Source organism: Leptonotus elevatus, chromosome 10 (genome assembly GCF_054856555.1).
Source record: "Leptonotus elevatus isolate MCC_2025b chromosome 10, RoL_Lele_1.0, whole genome shotgun sequence".
Taxonomy (NCBI): Eukaryota; Metazoa; Chordata; class Actinopteri; order Syngnathiformes; family Syngnathidae; genus Leptonotus; species Leptonotus elevatus.
This window is the reverse complement of record NC_141248.1, coordinates 3536524-3558206: the sequence shown is the minus strand read 5'-3', so window position 1 is coordinate 3558206 and position 21683 is coordinate 3536524. Positions and strand designations below refer to the sequence as shown.

General features: G+C 39.6%; 1 protein-coding gene across 1 annotated transcript in view; it reads right to left on the bottom strand.

Annotated features, from left to right (window-relative positions):
* plxna1b (plexin A1b) overlaps window positions 1–21683 on the bottom strand; it is a 200459-nt gene that overhangs the window by 40600 nt on the left and 138176 nt on the right. The window contains exons 11-12 of the mRNA XM_086086176.1: window positions 8712–8808; window positions 7213–7403 (exon numbers count right to left, since the gene is read on the bottom strand). Coding sequence (XP_085942302.1) covers window positions 7213–7403; window positions 8712–8808 — 288 coding nt within the window. The remainder of the gene's footprint in view (window positions 1–7212; window positions 7404–8711; window positions 8809–21683) is intronic.

Below are 21683 nucleotides of genomic sequence, written 5' to 3'. Positions count from 1 at the left end.
ACAAATATACTTTTTTTTTTCCTGATGAAAGAAGAGACTAATCTTTATTTTTGGTAGGTTCCATGTTTTTATTGCAATAGAACAGAATATTCTGTGGGCCTTGCAAAATCAGTCAAAATCCAGTAAAACAGCCGGGAGTGAAGGCGGTTGCTTCAGTTAAAATGGCTGGGAGTGAATGGGTTAATCAATCAGGCCTTATTGAGCATTATGTTATGGTGATGTAGCACTTGGGCTGTGCTTGAAGTAAACATGTCTACGTGTGAGCATATTTTATTGCATGGCACATATAGTGTTTGTTGTGATACAATCACAAAAGTGTACCTACCGGTGATGGCAAACAAATGTGGAACATGGTACTGCGTCACATACAAGCCCCGGCTGCACAGTATAAAACTGATAAAAGTAAAATTACTTTTATATTGGCGAGTGGCTATGTAGCTGGTAGTGACACAGTAACTTTTTATGTTTTTATGACTTCAGGTGTGAGTGAGACAATTCCTACAATCGTACATTCTCTGATAAACTCTCAGTCTACATGCTCTTCACATGCCCACAAGGGAAGAAAAATACGTTCATATCTCAGATGTTCACGACACTGAGCAGAAGCACAACAGGATGGGAGCAATGCTGAGTGTCATGCAGGACCAATCTGAAAGGCCACCGTGATATAATGATGGAGTGTTCTCTATCTTACTCCAACAAAGCTTATGGAGAATATCTTTTGCGCTCTCCCGTGCCCTTTCCTTCTTCCTCTCTTCTTTTGTGTCTTTTCAACTCACTCGACTCTTTTTCAGCGTGCATGAATGCATGTGTTTTAGCAGGAGACAAAAGAATGATTGGCACACAGTGGTGCAGTAGTCAAAAGTCTCCAGATATGGTAATCAAATCGCTTTCTCTGTTCGGCCGGGCTTATCAAAACACACACAAATACAAAACTTGTCATTTTCACACCGAAACAACGCAGACAAAAAGCAGTCTTTCATAAAAGCCACCAGCTCAAACACTCGCTCTATTCTCCCTTCGCAGTCACAGCTCTTGACTTCCATTCAAAGTCGCTTTTTCTCATTCTCATCTACAACTTGTCCCGTTGTGTCAAAGGCTTTACGCCAGACCTATTGTGGCCGCTCGAGCAGCAGTGCAGAGATAACATCTACTGGTTAGAAAAGGGGGAGAAATTGATGCGGCAGGGGGCAGAGACAGAGAGATTGTAAAAAGACGATGTGAGGCTTTGCACAAGTTTATCAGCTAAATCACAGACCCTCAAAAGTAACTTGTTTTAAGTTTGCAAAATGTTCTTATCAGATATGGGAACAATTTGATTACATCGAAAATAAATGTTTGCAGCAAAAATTTAATATTTTATCAATAAGAGATGCTGGTATTCAAAAGGCATAGTCTTCTTTTAAAAATTCTGCTGAGGATAGTAATGTTAACTTATAGATCACAACAAAGAAATCACAGCGGCATCTAAAAACATTTGTGAGTGAGATGGGGAAAATGGCAGAATAAAGTAACTGAATGGATTTGGAAAGAATAGAATGAATGGAAAAGGATGTGAAAAGTGGAAACAACACAATAAATGTTTGTAAGAGTGACGCAGGGACGGGAAATGAGTGAGGTGGAATGGTGAAATAGAATGGCAATGATTTTACATATGAGACCCTTCTGGAAAAGCAAAAGACAAACAGTTAAGCCCAAAATTATTCATTGTGTTTTTATTTGAGTAATGGTTAGCTTTTACTTTGAAATTTTATCTATTTTTCCTCTCTCCCCCCAGCATTTTCTTTTCTCGTCTAAGATCTGGGGGCACTGAAAAGCGAGTATACCGACAGGTCTTTCCATCCCGTCTCCCTCTGTTGGTCACTATTTTTCATGTTTCTTGTATGGGTTGTGCCTGTTAAGTCCATATTGTTGCTCTGTACATGTGAATGTGCAATGGCAAGAAAGATCAATTCAAATGATACAAGAAAGTCACAAAGAAAAAACTATCTAATGTGATGAAGAGTGAATCTAACAACAACAAAAATCCAAATCCAAAATTATTGATAGCCTTCCTCCATATACTGTAGACATCGTATGTTCAATTCCACAGCAAGGTTGGGAGTAGTTAGCACTGCTGCCTCACAACAAGATCCCTGGTTTGATTCCAACATGTCTTAGCACCTGACTTTAGGGACTTTCTGTGTGGTGTTTGCATGCTCCACCCGATGCCTCTGTGGGTGCTCCAGTTTCCTCCCTACTACCACAAACAAGCATGGGTAATTTCCAGTCAGCTTCATTGACCAAAGTGCTGACACAAGATCTTAATTCACTCCCTGGACACTACATATTTGCTGCCAACTGCTCCTCAGGGATGGGTTCAATGCAGACAACTAATTTAGCTCTGCTATGTACATGCAACAAACATTTTAATCAGACATTTTACTTACAATTTTGTTAATTAGAACGCTCTATATTATGGCAGAATGCTTTCACTTTAACTGTACCAGGTAGGTTAGATTTTTGCAATTCAAACAAAAAATTATGCTTTTGCATTTACTGTATAGAGGATGAAAAAAAAGTAGCAGGCCACATGCTAACACAGTAAAAATACATCCCCCACCCCTCCTCCCAACACAAGTATAGGCATGGGTTGTTTTAATTGGTTTCTAAGGGCTAAGTGTAATGCTTTTTCATTCTCCTAGGGGAGAACAGGCCTGAAAAGATGGATGATGGAGGACCAGGCAGCATCCAAGGCCATTACTAGGACAATGCTGCACTACACTGGAGGACAAGATGTGTATGTGTGCGTGTGTAGGTTTTTTGATTTGTATCGTTCCAAATTGAAACCTTTCTTGACACCATTCTCTGTCAGCTCGTTCAACTTTGTTTATAATGGAGGAAAAAAAAGTGCCACACCAATCATAAGAACCCTTAATCATCATTTGCTGTGTTTGGAAACCACTATGTCCCAAAGCTATTAGTGGAACAGTACCTAACTGCATATTCTTGAGAACAAAAAACAAAATATCAATTTGGTCATGCAGACTCAGGAATGACACCAAATGGCCAAACTTGCCACCCTAGGAGTTTTGGATGGTAGTGTTGTAGTCAAGACCACACCAACCGAGACCAAGACATTATGGAGACTACAGAGTATCGAGACCGAGACGAGACCAAGACTGTATATATATCAAAGAAAAAAAATCTGAACAAAATAGCTAGTATCCATTTATCTATATTTCATTACATTTGCAATAAAAACAAATTCTGCAATTTTGTTTTTGAAATAGTACAATGAAACAAATCTCAAATGTAAGAAAATGTGCTGCTTCACTTTTACAAATGTTGCAATCTTACTTAAAGCTGCTCGATACAGGAAATACCACGTGTAGACGAAAATGAAACTGCACATAGTTGAGTTTAATGAATAGTTGAATAAATATTAAGTTCTGAAATCATTGAATAATGGTTTAATTAATTGTGAATTTAATCTCAATTAAAAATAATCATGATTGTTATATTTTCCATTATCATCTAGTCTTATCAGGTTGCAGCAACACATTTGACACATGAATTTGCTCATTTTTGGACCGATGAACTTAGTTTAAAAAAATAAATTATGACCTACGAACTGAACTACACATAGTTCATTTTAAAATCTGTGAGCTGAACTTTGAACTAGTATGAGTAGAAAATGAAATTTCCTAACACTGTAAATAGAAAAAAGAAAATTGCCATTACTTTCATGCAGTTTCAGAGATAGGTCTTTGCGTAAAATTGTCTGTAAATGTTTTCGGGGGGGATTCTATATATGAAAAGTACTGTGGTATCAATGCTTGTTATCAGTAACGGTGACAAGAGTTGAGTACTTGCACTGGTATCGGTCAGGGAAAAAAAAGTGGTATCGAACATCCCTAATCTTAACATGCAATTCTTTAGTGCAAATGAAATAAGCAGCTAATCCACTGACTAGTAGACAGCGACCAACTAGCATTCCGCTCTGCAAGAACAAACAAAGCGCATTTAAATCAGGCAAACATTAATAAAAAAAAAAAGAGGATCAATGGAGGAAGGAGAGAGCGAGAACTTGGATGAGAAGAAGTGGAATAATATTCAATTTGTGTCTTCTTCTGGAGAACCAAAGAATGAAACGGCTGCAGAGAAGAGATCCTCTTTGGATGTTCTTTAGGTGTTAAATGTCACACTGTAAATGTCAAAGGTGGAGAGGAGAGGTGATGCTTGCAGGTTGGCTCGCTGATAAACAATCCTCCAGTGGTTCACTGGTGAATCTCTTCTTCTTTGTCCCTGCTGCGCTCAAGCTAAGTTCCATTTCCTGCTGTTATTGGTTTTCTACCAAGCTTGCTTTTTGACTGCCACCAACATCTTGCCCCCAGGCCAAGATTTATGCCTCAATATGCACATGCTTGCGGGCAAACATGCAGCAAAATTCTCTCACATGTACATGCACACACAACCGTTGGCTCCGTACGCTTGTTTCAAAGTGATAACTGAGTGAGTGAGGAAGGAGAGCGAGCACGAGAGAGATGACATTAACTAAAGGATTTATCAATGTGCCAGTGCCCCAATTATCCAGCACCTTCATTATGTATTCAGAAGGAGGAAGCAGAAGTCACACAGGAAATATACTCAGGGCTCAAGCAAGTGTGGAATATGTATGCAGACATATTTTACGCCATTGAGATCAAGAAAAATTGCACTTTTTTTCTTAGCATCCCACCTCCAAATGAGACGACTATTGAAGGCTCAAACACGCCAATGAATGGCCAGTGTGTGTTGATGACCAGTATGCCACTCCCTGTGGTGAGCTGTAGTGACCTAGGTCACAGTGAGACATAGGCCACCTCCACGATTATGGATGGCAACAGATGGGTACACCATAGTGTTTATACGCCTCAGCCCACCCGGCAGGTCAGATGTAGAGCACACACTCAGCACTCATGGTGGGACACAATTAACACACTCCACATTCACTTTGTCTCTCCACAAACTTTCTTTCAAGGCAAACATCCTCTGCCTGTTTTGTTGGGAGTGTGTCGGTCTACAATATGCGTATTCATGGTCTCTAATCACATCAGTGTGTTCAGATTGGTGTGTGTCTGCCTGTGAATCGGCTCCTCCTGGTCGGCCCCTCTGTGTTGTGCTTGCCGTCATGGTAATGGTGTCGAAGATGTCGACCCTCCCTGCTGCCTTCAACCATGCTCCCTTCCCTTACTGGGGCACAACAATGATACAGAAAAGGCAGGAGAGTTAAACTTTGGTCTCCTTTTAATGCTTTGCCTTTGGCAGTCAACGATTCCTGTCAACCAGCAAATCATGGAGTTGGGAGTTGTTGCGCAAGAGGAAATCAAAGCTCACTTACAAAGTACATACTGTCAGTTGAACCAGGCTGCCCCTTTGACCACCTCTCTTACACAAACCTGACATGTTTGTTATTTGGAATGTTGGGTTGCTGGGCAACATACACACACAACTTTAAAGGAGGCGAGGGATGAGTATTTGTTCAATTTAGGGGCTCCAGGATGTCTTCTTTTCATCTGGTATCTCAAAAATTAATAGGAGACAAAAGATTATACAAGGGATGTTCGATGCCACATTTTTTTCAGACCGATACCAACGAGTGCTCAAATCGTTTTTGTGTGTGTGCATGCGTGTGTATAAGTGTGTGTGCGCATGCACTCTTTAATTCACCTGAAACCCTTCACCTTAACCAGATAATTCAGAGTCGTTCACGACCAGAGTCGGGAAGTTGTCAGGAGACCGGAGGAAGGATCAAAGGAAGGAAAGACGAAGCAAAGTGAAACCCAACACCAACCAGGCATCAGCCTCCATCCCAGTTACAAATCCAGAATTTTTCAGCAACCCCAGATACATCTGAATTGTAACAGGATTAGGGAGACATCAAGAGACCAGAGGAAGGACTAAAGTAAAGAAGGAATGATACTCATAGTACTCAAATCTTGAGTTGTCACTGATACCAATACAACTACTATGTTTGATACATACAATTTCCACCTGAAAAAAATATCCATCCATCTACAGATAATTTTAAGGAAAGACCCTTATATCCCAATAGAGCATTTTCCCTTAAAATTGCATGAAATCAATGGCAATTTTCTATTCTTCTAATTTCTAGTTGCTGATCGTAAATTGGCCACAAGAGGGCGACCGATACTGTTATTGGCTGCCGTCAGGAGTAACGACACCTTGAAATAAGGCCGGGTATAGGCATAATACCGATACCTGGATTCGGTACTCCTTAGTTTATACCGAAAACAAAGAGAATACAATTTCACAGGAAACAAAACAAGCCCAGACATTATAACATAGTATATAATCGAACCATGAAAGTCAGATGGCTCTACTGTCATACAACTTGGAGTTCAAGTAATAATTTTGTGGCAAAATATGAATAAAACGACACCATTTTTAAGCCGTGGCAAATTTTATAGTGGTGAACTTTCTAAACTGTGTGTGACAATGTATTAAAAAACAAAAGCATGTGGCATTAAAATCAAAATTTGGCGTTTTTGCATTTTAATATTAACCATGGATAACTTCTTTAAGGGATGCCCCTACCCTCGATCTTGCAACATTACAGGATTTTTCCAAAAATTAAAATCTTTCCAAATGCAAATGTGGTTGGAAAGTAAACTGTATAATGTCACTGTTTCTCAACATTCTCATTTCTTCCATTTTGTATTCTACTCAGGGACCCCCTACTCCAATTGGCAGACACATTTTAGTTAAACATACCTACCAATTTTTTGGGCAGGCCAAAATTCTGAGACGTCAATGGGTCAAAATTTGTGTCATGTTTCAAATGCCGACATTTGCCCTAAAAACTCGAGGTAACTAGTACATATGGAAGATTATTGGTGAGAAAAGAAGTGTGGGCAGCAGAATAGGTCATGTATGAAAGCAGTCAATAGTTTTATTTATTTATTTGTTTTGGGAGATTTTAGAGCGATTCAAAGTGCTTATTCCATTTTTTTTATTTTTTATTTCAAACTCCACAAAGGTGGCGGCCACTTGTCACGTTGCGACTGAATTAGGACAAACTGAAGGTAGATCAGCCACCCCCAACGCATCGTCTTCAAACATGACGGTTCCAGCTTATGCTAATGAAAGGTTTAAAATTCAGGTTCATATTAGAAACCTTAGGGTGGCAGTACTTGTGTGAGCATCTGTCATGTCAGCATCATGGCTCACCTTAGTGATCTTGGGGTGTGCACAGCGGCTGTTTCCCGTGGTGGCGTGCATCCAAGTGCTTTCTGTGGGAGTGCACTCCTGCCTGAGGGAGCACTTTTTCTCTTGCACACACCAGCCACACTCAAACCTGGGGTTGGCCTTCAGACACATCCCACAGCTGTCTCTCAGTGCATAGCACTTGTACAGGTGAGCTGTGGAAGACAAGCACAATATTTTATTGGAGGAAAAGACGGACAAAACCTCTTGAAGGCTACAACCGACTGAAGATAAAAACATCTTTCTTATTAACTTTCCGTTAGCATTTCAAAAACTGGTTCAATGTAACCATCTAAAAGCAATATTTCCCCTCAGCGCCCCAGGAATTGTACAGTGAAATCCCTTCTTCTCTCTGCTATTCCATCCCCAAATCCCATTGGTCACGGAGCAGCTTTAAAGCAACCCCGTACCAATTACTGCCTGCTAAATGACTCCTTCCTAATTACATTAACATATCAAAATTTGAGAAAATTTCTCATGCGACACAAGATGATTATCATGATCGAGAAATAGGATAGGGGCTGGCATGGAGCTAAGATAGGCAGGAGGAAGAAAAATATCTTTGGGCCGTCATTTTCGGAGACACAATGGTGTATAAAAATAAGATCAAAAATTGTGTTGAACATGACCTATTATTTAGAAAAAATGTGACGTTGAAAGGACAACAGGATTGAATATTATTAGCAAGTTCTCATTGTATGGAGGCTCATTCATACAAGTGAACGATAAATATACGCAGAAGGTATAACATATCAAATAATGATAAAATATCCTCCAATTATAAACGATATTACATTATACTAAAATGGAAGCTTCTCACTTGAGCCCTAATCATCAAACAGTGACAGTGACAGCAAAGCATACTGACGTTTTAAATGTCATCTGCAGGCCATATTGATGATGTTACTTTAGCACGCAGCGGGGGGAATAACTTTACGCCCCCCTGCTGTGCTGTACGGACTGTAATCATTTTGGAGCCAGCGCTGTAAAGACACTCCTACTAGCAATTACATTCAGCAGACATTATCTCATTGTCTGCTTCCACACTGGTCCATCGAGTATGCCTTTAACCCTAAACATTATCATTCTTGGGTTGGCAGGCAAGGAAGGTGTGGCGTCATACCGTTTTAATTATATATCCAGGGAATACGAGGCTTTTGACCGGATACTGCTGGAACTCTCTGTCTTAAATGTATACACAGTAATGCCTAGTATGGGACATTAGGGTGAGCAAAGGTTTAGTTCACATTCTTACAATGGGAAGCATGTTTAAATTGGGTAATACAAATGTATACAACACTAGTGCTGTCTGTCCTAATACAGAACAAAAGCACACATGGCAACTAGTGTATGCAATGTCTATCACTGCTAAAAATTATACTTTCCTTTCTTACACAATTAACATAATTTACTAATGTGTACAGACGCAGTTGGTTGATGAATATATATCCAAAACATTTTACCTTTTATGTTGTAGGGGTTGTCGATGTTAAAGTTTCCATTCCAAACCACAGACAAATCCACTGGCAGGTCACTGATGTCATTGCCATCGTAGGTATACTGAAAGTTAAGAAGAAGAAAAAAACAATCACTCAGCATTCACATTCTGATCTAATAATGTGAAACAATACTTTTAGCAGGAGAAACTCACTTCAGAGTATGCAAAATGAAGAGAAAACGTGCCAAAATAAAAAGCCAATTGAGGAGCTGGCGGCTGGTAGTAATGTCATAACCTGCGCTGCTCCACCAGTTGAAGGGCCATAAAAATGAGTGATGAGAGACAGACTATATTGTGATTTTAACACACCACACATTCGCACTGCCTGCCTGGCAGAGCACAGAGTTGATTAAGAGATTGTAATCCTCACCGCCGGATGACTCACTCTATTCAGTGATGAATGAAAAGCCTAATATATCTTCCACAATAACATTCACATCTAATTTCATTTTTGCATCCTGAACTAATAAGAGCTGAAATGTAATTGACTCTTTGGCGGCATAATCAGTTTTATGGAATGACTTTAAATGAGACAACAAGATTCCAAAGCAGCAATGTGATGGCAAGACATACAGAAATCTGTCTAATGAGACACTCATAAATCATGAATGCTGAATAGCACGCACAGACAAAATGATGTGAATAACTTCAACCAAATCCCCCCCTCCATCTTAATACAGTTTGCATACTGTTCGGCATGTGTGATGTCATGTCAGTTTGTGCTGGCATGTTAGTTAAGCTAATATTTTTGATGTGCCACGAGAAGTTAATTTTTGGTTCATGTTAATTCTTTTTTTACTACGTATAGACACATCTATTGCTATAAAAACATGAAACCTACCAAAAGAAAGATTAAAGTCTCATCTTTCATCAGGAAAAAAGTATATTTGTATGCACTCCCGTTTTGCAGCAATCAGCATTAGTATATAGCTCATAATTATTCACAAACCTGATGAAAACACTGTGAAAAAGACACACAAATATCCGGGTTTGGTGAATGAGCATAGTACCTCCAACAAGGTTAAGAATCACTGCTGTATAGCTTAAAGAAGACACGACCAGTGGTTCTCAACCCTGGTCCTCGAGTACCCCTATCCAGCTTGTTTTCCATGTCTCCCACAAGCAACACATGTTTCAAACGATCAGCTAATCAGCAAGCTCTGCATGAAGCCCGATAATGATCTTCAGCTGTGTTGGCTGGGGAGACATGGAAAACAAGCTGGATAGGGGCTGAAAAGCAGTGCACTAGATGACATGTACAGACATATTGGCTTATGGCGAGGAAGACAGTCCATGCTAACCTACTGCCTCTGTCAGTCAAAGGCTATCCACTCACTCTCACTACCACTGCTATGGTCACTACCTTAAATGGCCTCAGGATGAGAGATAGCAGGACTATTATCTTCTAGCAGAGTGGCGATAAAATCCTATGTGAAAGCCCTCTGCCTCCAGCTACGGCACAACACAGGCCTATTCTCGCAACAACTTTGCCACCATTTGATATCAACCACTCCAATGTGATAGCGAGAGATTTATCTTGACATCATTAACAATAGTGAATTGGAATGTATTTGGGGGGGGGGGGGGTGTGGGGGGCTCAAGTACAAGAAATGTGCATAGAAAAGATAAGAAAATGAGAGCTAGGACAGACCAATGTCACAATGTGCGAGTGGTTGATTAATTCATTCTTTGCGTTTGTGATTGGATGATTTACACTGAGTGAGCTCTAAAGGCATAGCAATATTCAAATTAGGGAGAATGTCTGCATGCATCTCATGGGAACTTCCAGTTTGCTCTTGGAATTTTAGTCAAAGATTTTTTTCCTCTCTTTTTTCTTTTTGGCCATTTTTTTACCTCAGAAAATATTTTGCCTGCCATTTGGTTGTTGGTGGAATAGGACTTTCCTTCTGAACCAATTTCCTCAAAAAGTTTGGAGCTAGGTACGTTTTGGTAAGGACCCATGTTTTTTTTCCTTTTACTATTAGCAACTCTGCACTGTTTTCCCCCTTTTCTTGTATTGAGCACAAAGCCGAAGAGTTGTGCATGTATAATTATGTTATGCAGTGGTCGAGTATTGCTTTTTACGTTGCTTATAAAGCATTATGTCGTTTTCACACTGCACTTCTATTTTAATATAGTACACTTGAAAAACAACATTGGGTCAACAGTAACCCAATTATGGATCAAAATAGACAGGTCCACTTTAAGGGTCAATTTGACCCAACTTTCTGGGTTGTCTTATACAAAACTACCCAATTTTGTACCCAAAGTTGGGTCAAATAGACCCAAGTAGAGGATCCGTCCATTTTTGACCAATAGTTTTTACAGCGTACAAACTGTAAAAACTTATGATTTATTTTACCCATATGGAACCAGCTAGGCAAAGTTTGAACACTGTTGGACCAGGCGCTAAAAATAGGAAATTATTTAGGCAATGAAAAAGCAACAATAGATAGTACACAGTAAATTCTGTAGAGTACATTTTACTCTAAATTGAGTCTATTTGGTCCCACTCTAAATAGAGTAAAATGTGCACTTGGAAGAGAGTAAAATAAGAAATAACAACAACAAAAAGTCACTCAAGGAATGAGGAACAAACCAACGACTTCAGGTTGGGAGACAGCCACTCCCTGAGCCATGCAGCTCCTGCTGTGTGTTAGTATATCGCACGTGTTAGCTGGAATTTTCCTAACTTGAACATAAGCAAACAGTAGGAGTGGCATAGCTCAGGGGATAGTGTGGTAGTCTCCCAAGCTGAAGGTTGTGAGTTCGATCATCAACTCGTGAGTCCCCCCCCTCCCCCCATTCTTTACTTTACTCTCTTCCAAATGTAAATTTTACTCTAAAACTGAGTCTATTTGGTCCCACTCCAAACAGAGTAAAATTTACTCTACAGAATTTACTGTGTCGAGCTGGATCGAGTCGCAGAGGTACTGCGCAGTGAAACGGGTATTGTGTGCGCAATGTGTGACATTTTTCACTAAGGCCGGGTATACACAAAGACAATTGAGATGTTTTTGTCCCACTTTTCCTCTTCTCGACCAAGGATGCCAAACACACGACTATAATGTCACGTCTCAGGTGTGTTAAAGGTGGATTTGTTCCGATAATACAGCCCAAGACAAGTCAGAGCAGGCAATAAGAGTGTTAAACGTGTTCAATTATTTCCGACCGTAGTTTCTCAGACAACTCTCGAGAATGAATGTATTATGGCTGTATGAATAGAGGAAGAACATTTACAACCAAAATGACAGAAATGTGTCACTTTATGTGGTACAACCCAGATGAAGTCCAAGTGAAGTGAGGTGCGTTAAAAAAAGATGCAACGGGCAATGGGGCGGTGAACTGGGAAAGGGTGAGAGGATAACACATCAACAAGAGTGAAGGAGAAACGGCCAAGTGCAAGATGGATAGAAGTTATTGTGCGTTATTCTGTGGACACCATTCATTTACACATGGAATAAGAGGCTGCGGCTAAGCTATAAACAGCTGAACTGGTGGGTCCTAAAGTGAAATTGGCATTTTCAATTTGCTCCCTGACATGTCTGGCTGCTTGCTCTTTTCACACTCCTCTTTTCCTCTCCTTCCCTCTCATTATTTTCTCCCTCTGTTTCTTAACAAACACCCTCTTGTGGGAATCTCATTCTTTCTTGTCTACCTCCCATCACACAAGACCCACCAACACATACAGAGAAGATTCCTTCTTGACGCACATGTCTGAAGAAAGCTATGTTCACAATGTTGTAAAAAGGGTTTCCACAGCACACTTTCCAGTAAAGGCGTCATGTCTGGACAGGAAATAAGAATTATGAATAAAACACACATCACACTCACTCTCTCACACGCACTCACTCTCTCTCACCCACTCTTTCCCACCCTCTCTCGCCCGCCCACCCCCTCTCTCTCACCCGTCCACCCTCTCTCTCTCTCTCACACACACACCCACACACGCACGCGCACCCACACCCACACGCACACACACACACACCCACGCACACACCATAGATTTGGCAGCAGCTGACATTTCTGTCCTCTAAATTTAGAACATTTCTTCTTCGTTCGTCTCTTCTTTTCTACCCCAGCATGCCACAATGTTTGGAACTGATGAGCTTCTAATTGTACCGATTTGATTCGCGCATGCCCGCTAAAACTGTGTGAGTTCATTTAAGAAGGCCATTACGTTTGTACTGTCTACTAAAAGTTGATGAAAAAAAAAACAAGAATTGCATGCCTATTTTACTGACTGACCTGGTCAGTTAGTGACCATGTCCTTACTAGTGTTAATTTCATCCGCCATTTTTTTATTTAGTCTCAGTTTTAGTCCAGTTTCAATCAAGCTTGTTAGTTTTTATCATAGTTAGTCAACCTCATCTCATTTTTATTTAGTCAACTTTTAGCCAACTATAAATCTAGCATTTTAGTCTTTATTCCAGTCCAAGAAAACCTAATTTTATTAGTCTAGTTTTAGTCAACAAAAACTGTCAATGTTTTAATCTAGTTTTATTCAGGACAATGATTTTACCCCTGTATATATTTTTTGGGTCAGCAAATTATGTTGAACATTTTAGATTTAAAACTATTTCACATAACATTTTCTCTCATATTTTTGATGAAAAACCACTTGACACACAATTACAGTATATCAACAAGTGGCTACTATGGCTCCATGCTAATAAGTTAGCCAACAATAGTTAGCGGTCGGAATAACATTATTGTTGGAACGTTATAGCCTTTGGATTAATGTTACATTGTAACTGTACCGTAATTATAATTTTTTTTTAACCTTTCATCGGGAATCCACATCCTGTCTGTCCATGTGTGTGTTCGCTAGCTGCAGATTTGAGAGTGGGTGTGTCACTGTGTGTCACAGTGAAAGATTTTTACAAAATCACACAATTTTTGTCTCGTTTTTATTCATGAACTAAAATGTCCATATATTCTAGTCCAGTTTTTATTAAGTTAAGTAAATTTTAATTCTCGTCTTCATTAATCGACAAAAATGCATACTGATTTAGTCCCAGTTGTTTATTAATGAGGGTTTTAGTCCAGTCTAGTCTGTTTTTAGACCAGTGAAAAATGTGCATTATTATAAATTATTTTTGTTTCGTTTTCGTTGACAAAATTAACACTCATCCTTACAATGTAATGCAATGTGTGTTAACTTGTTGCTGTCCATCCTGACAAGACTCCCTGAAAAGCGACACCACAAATACACACCAGCAGTGTAAGCACAAACAAACAAACTGCCCCTATTCCCAGTTTTGGCCATGTACAGGTGTTTATGGTTTAACATCCATCCTTAGGGGAGGCTGTGTGTTGAGAGGGGAGAAGCTGTGATCTGCTTGAGCATGTCGTAGGAAAAAACACACACACACACACACACCCACACACACACGCACACACATCAATATGTAAGGCTGCAACCAGTATGTGTGTGTGCGCATCTGTGTTTAATGGGCATTGGAGGCATCACAGAGGTTAGGTTACGAGCCAATGCTCATCTTCTCTCATTGCACCAAAGGCTTATTAAACTTTCATACCACACCAGTATTTTTGCTCAACACATTCAGGGAATACGCATAGTGCATATTTTACTCACTGCATAACCAATTTCAATATGGAAATATAAACATTACGCAGGTTATTTCAAGAAAGGTCAGGATTTACATGTGCAAAGAGAAAAGACAAATAAAGGGAAAGACTCTCACCAGACTGAAACCAAATTAAATGAAAATGCTATTACGGACCAAAAATCAGAATAGAATCAGTGACTGCATGTCAGGGAAGAAGTAAGTTATGCCCCATAAGGCGCAAATAGACTGGGGTGGAGGCAAAGAAAGAGTGGACACACTGCAGTTACAAAATGGCCTACATCGGTGGCGGTGAAAAGGAAAGCTTAGATGGATGGCAAGTAGAGGCAGGTAAGAAGTAACATTGGGTACATCGGGCACCTTCTGCGAGGGTCACAGCCTGATAATTAGTCATGTTGAAGGTGTGTGTGCAAGCCGGACTGCTAAAAATACCAAACCAGCCCAGAGCCGAGATAGAGTTGGTTAGGATCACTTGCTCTTCTCAAGGTGATGAGGGAAAAAAAATATGTGACCTCTTGTAAGCGACCATGCTACACTAATGTAGTCACACAAAGACCGCTGGACCATGTGTTTTTATCACCACCTTCCTGTTGCATACAAATGCGCAAAATTGATGTGGCCTCCCAATCAAGGATCAAGTGCTAATCTGTCCTATAGCACAGTGTGTGTGTGTATGTGTGTGTGTGTGTGTGTGTGTGTGGGTGTGTGTGTGTGTGTGTGTACGCACACGTTGCATATGAGGGATCAGCGCCAGCTCATAATGGAGGCCTGTTAGCCTGTGCTAATCGCTAATGCTAACAGGATTGGAGCATGGCCGGACCCAGTTACCCGGCTTATCTCTTCCACACACAGAGGAGCGGACCACACACACAATTCATGGCATAAAAAGAGAGCATGTGTGTGTTGGGGGTGGGGGGGCTGTCTTAAGGGAAAAATGTACTGCTGTCATATGCATTAAGCTTGTGTAGGCTTTCCAGACTTGTCTAATTATTTGCTGAAACAGCCATCTTTCAATATCTTTACTGCTTTTTTTTTTCTCACCGTTTGGCATTCTTAAAATCATCAACAGGTATTGCTAGGGATGGACATAACTGGTTAGTTGATTGACTAATTGTCAATTCTGCCATTTGCGTGGAATTGATTGTGGATTAATCATGTATTGAACTACTGGATCAAAATGGATTCCACTATTATCCATTACCAGCAAAAGCGCTGATGATTCAATCTAAATTATTGTGTGGCCTGAAGAACATCAGCTAAGGCCTATAAACCAAATACAAGCCTGCTCAGATCTTCCAGGCAGCATTTGTCTGCACAATTAAAGACCAACATTGAAATGGGAGTTCAGAACATTCAGAGTGATTCTCCCATCCCTTGATTGCATCCTTACACACTGAAGCAAAGTGAATAAATTAAATTATACTGACTGACTTTCCAATAAGTTTCCTAGTCATGTAGAGAAGAATACAACAGAATTGAAGAGAATGCAAATGCCTCGGACGACATAACAGGAAAAGATCAAGGTGTGAATTTCTTGCTCATATAATTGGCCATCAAAGCTGACATGGACGGGTGGGACAGTGCTACGAAAGGGTAAAGCAAAGTCAGGTAAAGGTCACAGATTACTAGAAATAGATGATGAGACAGTGGGTGGGTGGAGGAGCTGACATGCTTAGAGCTAAACAGCAATTCATCTTTATTCATCAAGGAAAGATGTGGGAGCTGCTCCTCACCTGTCATAAAAGGGGGAGGCATTCAGTAATGCATGAGAATGTTACAGTGTGGTGTATGAGTGCATTTTAGTAGTGTTTATGCACTGCAAAAACTGAATTCTTGAGTAAGATCTTTTTTTAATTCAACCTAAATTTACTATTTTATTTGATGAAGCAGTCTTGGCATTTAGTGTTAACAGCCAGTTTTAAGTACTGCCTGGCTTAAAACAAACATTTTCCACATTTTAAGACGGCTAACCAACATCAAAGGCCCTGAACTGGGTTGATTTGTAAGATTTTGCATATGGTAATGTAGTCATAAGATAAATGGAAAAATTGAAGTATGAAAACAATCAGACAAAAGTGCAATATTGCTCTTTATTGTAAGCATTTTTTTATTATGTAAGAATCATGTTCAAGTGGTTTGTTTTGTTATATTTACTAAGATAACTTTTCCTCTTTCCAGTAAATGCACTATCCGTTCAGTGGTCTAGTGGTAGAGTGTCTGCCCTCAAACTGGGAGGTTGTGGGTTCAATCCCTGGCTGGGTCAGAAATGGTAAGAAAGTATCCAATGTTACTTGTTTTTAGTCTAAAAATACTATTTTCAAGACAGCTGTGGTTGATATGGACCTAGTATTATTTTCTTTTTTTTCAAAATCTTACAGGGAAATTTAAGTAACATTTTCTTGCTCTGTTGGCAGATCATTTTGATTATTTTTTTCTTAAAAATTCTACTGTCCTTTTTGCTCAGATAGGAGCAAAAAATAAAAACAAATCAGAAGTGTTTATTAGTGTTTCAATAGTAAGTGTGAGAGCTAAGCCTGAAATATGTTCCTCACAGTCCCCATACACGCACGCACACAAGGGTGTGTGATGACACCATTACACCAGTGTGCCTCATGTTAACTGCTTTCCCAGCTGATATGTTATGTGGACTATCTAGACCTCTATTTACTCCATCTATGCCGTCTCCCACCTAACTCTTATTCCCCATCAGACAGAAGCAGATTATTTCTCAGCTAAATCATTACTCCACCCTCCAAAAGTCCAGTCCTGATCCCACCAGGACAGTTCTAATCAGGTGGGTATGGAATGCATATTGCTACTGAGTTAGTAGAGGAAACCAGAAAAAAATTATTTCTACCCCTTTTTGGCAGTTCCTGGGACGCTGCAGTGGTGTAGCATGGATTTCTGTGCCCGAATCGGAGTACCTGTTGTTATTTGAGGGTCTAAAGTCTGGCATTTTAAAAGTGTTTTTTTTTTTTTTTTTAACCGTGTAGGGCTATTATATTATTATTATAATTATTATATTATATATACGTAAATATTTTGGGTGTATTAAGTGGATACAAGCCTCTCAGTCCGTCGCTGACGGACACCCGTTTTGTTGACAAATGACGGACTGTCCGTCATTTGTCTGTCAGTCCTAAAAGAGTGATGACGAGAGAAGCATGGTTGGAATAAAAAGACAGACTGACAATTAGTTTGTGTCGATGGTGATGGACTGACGATGATGGTAGGGTAACCAAGGCACTGACCAATGATTGACCATTTTGAAAATTGCTCACCTCTGTGTATTGATGTAAGAACTTAACTGACATCTTGGTTATCAAAAACATAGAAAATGAACACAAAAAAGCCCTTGAATTCCATCAAGTTTTTTTGGGGTCATCATTGCATTTGTCCAAATAAATGAACGAGTAACTGAAGAAGCATTGTAGTCTAATATTTTTTTCTATGACTGTATACAAATGGTTGCAAATTTTTTTATGTTGTCCAATACTATATGACAAATATACTGATTTACTATTGTACTTCCAAAATGTGCGCCAAGAGTGGCTGCATCCTTACTAATCCACTGATATGGTGGAAACATGGCGACTGATCACATTTCTTCCATCCTCTTGATCCAACTTTTACTGTATGGCTCCCACTCCTACTACTACTACTCCTCCTCCTCTCTTGTGTACTTGCACAAGGGCAGAACAATAGTGTGCACAGGCAGTAGTGGATGTCTCCACTGCCCAACTGCAATTCATCATCATTTTATCTCCCTTAATTGGATGCCATCAGGACTCTTGATACTTCCCATCTCTCCTTTAGCTAACAGCTGCTCTCCACATACACACACACTGAAGAGTAATGCACAGACACACATTCTATCCTAAACTACATTTTCTTCTCATTCCCGCATCTGTTTTTTTGGACCCCCATTCTCCTTCTCCCTTTACTGGTAAAGGAGTCAGAGGGTGATGGAGTGGCCCAATGGTTTATCAGATGGGAGGTAATGGTGTAAGGCCCACACAGATGTTATCTGTCCACTCATTCCAGCGCCCAAGGGAGAAACATCAATGAAGAATAAATAGGTAAAAAAATTGAAGAGAAAAAAAAAGGCAGATGGGAAGAGACTGAGTACGAAGTCTTGAACTCATCCAACTCTCTTCTTCGCTCAGGTCCATCAGCTCATCTAACCCCAAAATGTGGTCAAGTGAGCAAGCTGCCTCCGAGCAGGCATTGTGTGAACCTGTGTTTATTTGCTCCTTTAACCTGCCTGCCACTCATGAGCACAATATCTCCCAACCAACTGCCCTCTCATTGGTTCTGCCTCCTGGGCCTTGACCTCTGATTGGCCCACATAGCAGAAACCTTCAAAAAAATGGAAGAATGGGATTTCGATGGCAGCTTGTTATTTTACTTGCTGCCAAGTGGAATTAACTGCAACCATAACGGCTGGTGATAGGGGTTTGTTTGGCTCTTGTATTTGCTAAATAATCAGCTTTTCTATAATTACCATGCTACCGGACCTTCAAAAAGCTGCCTTTAAAAAAAAAAATTATACACAGGTTCCAAAGATATGAAAATGTGTTTGGCTGAGAGCTAAATTGCTTTAACGGTTCTAATATTGAGTGCCGGCCAACCTTTTGTAAAAGGGCATTCTCGTGTCTTATGATCCACTTGTTCTCCCCACTTTGGGATAAGACGTAGCCAACTGTATTGTACAGTAAAGAAAAAACATACCAGGCAGGCATATGGATATTTTTCCATGTAAGCAGTTATGGATCGTTGATACCCAACCGGATCAGTATGCTGCTAATGTTACACTATCATCTATCAAGTGTGTCATATATATTTATACAGTTATTGGCAGTGTGCTGTTAGAGGATACCGCATTGGGGGTATTGGGTTATTACAGTCAGTGGAAATGAGATAAAGAATAGGAAAGTAGACTTTAAACATGATCTGACTGCGGTCATCCTGTACATCTTAGGTGTATCCTTTTGGATTGCGTTTGAAAGAGATGAGATTGAGTTTTGGCCTCAGGAGATACTTTTGAGACAATTTTCTTCCTTACATTCTATCATCTTCTCCCCCCCTCCTGATATTTTCAATAGCACTTCTCCCCTTGTCTATTCATCCATACTCCAATTTCACTGGTTGCTCTTGTTTGGGGCCCATCTCGATTTTGCAGTGTCCACTATTACTTCTTTCTCCTCTCTCCATTTATACATTTCTTCAACACAGATTTTGTGTTTCTCAGTATCTGCTCTTTTACACCTAATAGGAATACATTTTAGAAATCTAGTCTTTGCTCTTAGCCACTATTCCTAGCACGTATGTGTGTTTCTCAAACACAAAGCTAAACTGTGGATTAGCATTCTTGTGTTTATTGATCGGTAGACCCCCACTGCCCCAGTCTTGTAGCAGTGGTATACTGGAACCAGACACACGTTCAAAGACATCCTGGGATCCATAGCCTTGGGCATACCGAAGGGTGTGGTGCAGACACACAAGGCAAATAAATAACTCATATCACCTTCGCCTTGGGTCTTACTGAGTCAAGTCAAACACCCCCCCCCCCCCCCAAAAAAAACCCTAAGTCATAGGTAACTGTGTGATACAAATTGAACAGTGGCTTGTGTTAGGGGGAACATAAGGATATTTGTGCCCAGAGAATTAAAACTAGTGACTGATAAAGCAGCCTTGTTTTAGAAACATTTATTGGAAAATTATTATGGCAATTAAAATTAATAAAGTGTAGACTTTGTCAGGGTTAATCAGAAATGCATACATTAAACACAATGAAGCACTTCCTATTTTCTGGATACATTATGATTTACTGTGTTCTATGTCTATAGGTCTTCAACCATGCATGAAATGTGAAAACATTTGTAAGGGACATAATTATTCCACTATAAAAAACAAGAATTTGGATGATTGTTTGGAATTGATTGTTGACAAATATGAAGCAACTGAGGCTAAATGGAGTGTGCAACTTGCCTGCAACCAAAAGTGGCACTTCTAATTCAGTCCCAACTACTTTGTAGTCTGACAACAGCCGAGGCCTACATATCTGCAGACCTCCCCTTCACAACTCCTATGAGCAACAATATTCTGCTCAGTAAGATACTGACTTTGACAAATAAGTTCAGAACATTCTATTTCTCCATCACAAACCCAATCGAGTCAAATCATACATGTCATATATTAGCATTAGTTCAACTTTCAAGCGCTTTTTGGAATTTAATTAACAGACAAATAAGGCTAGATTCAAATCTTGTTAATACCTTGAAGATTCCATACTGTACTTTTGGTTAAAGCAATTGTAAAATAATATTCTTTAACTCATTCACTCCCAGCCATTTTCACTGATGCAACCCCTTCGCTCCTGGCAGTTTTACTGGATTTTGACTGATTTTGCAAGGCCCACAGAATATTGTGTTCCATTGCTATAAAAACATGAAACCTACCAAAATAAAGATTAGTCTCTTCTTTCATCAGGAAAATTAAAGTATATTTGTATCTGTTTCCGGTTGGCAGCAATTAGCATTAGAATATAGCTAAGTTCTATTTAGAAATGTGAGTAATGAGCTTTTTTTTTAACATGGCCCTGGTTGATCTCTTATACTTTGCTGACACTTGCTGGCCGTTTTTGTAATTACTACCATTGCTTAACCCCGTCTCTGCAGTTCAGAGGCTGCACCAAAGCCTTCTGCATACTCTAGCATATTATTATATATATATTTTTAAACTTAAACAAAACGTCTAAATACGTCTTTGGGACACTTAAAACATTTAAGATAGAACATATTTATACATTTTGTGGAGCAAATGAGTTAAAAACAAATCTATTTCCCGCCATCATTAATATCGACTGCCACTGGAGCATCCTAAAAAAATTACCAACAATGATGTAATACTGTGTTGTATCACCCAAACCAAACTTGAGAATCCTCACTTGTTGAATATTGAGTTACAACTGGTAATCAATAAGAAATTCAAATGACAAACCAACATAGTCCAAAAATAATAGAACGCCAAGTACACCAAAACCTACTAGTGTGTCAGACATTAGTTATTGATATATAACGGAAGAATGTTAAAAGTAGAAAGCAACCACAGTCCTTCATGTGCTAATTGCCATAATTTATGAAACATAATTATGTGTAAAGTATAGCATGCATATACAGCTATCCACTTTTTCCATTTTGTACACAAGACAGGCTCCTCTTCATCAATACTTGGCCACAAAGTCAGCCTGCAGCCACTAATTGCTAACAAGGGAGAAGCGCTGACAACCCAAGGCTAATTACTGTGAGCAGTATGTCTGAATTTGTGGACATTAAATAGAGAAA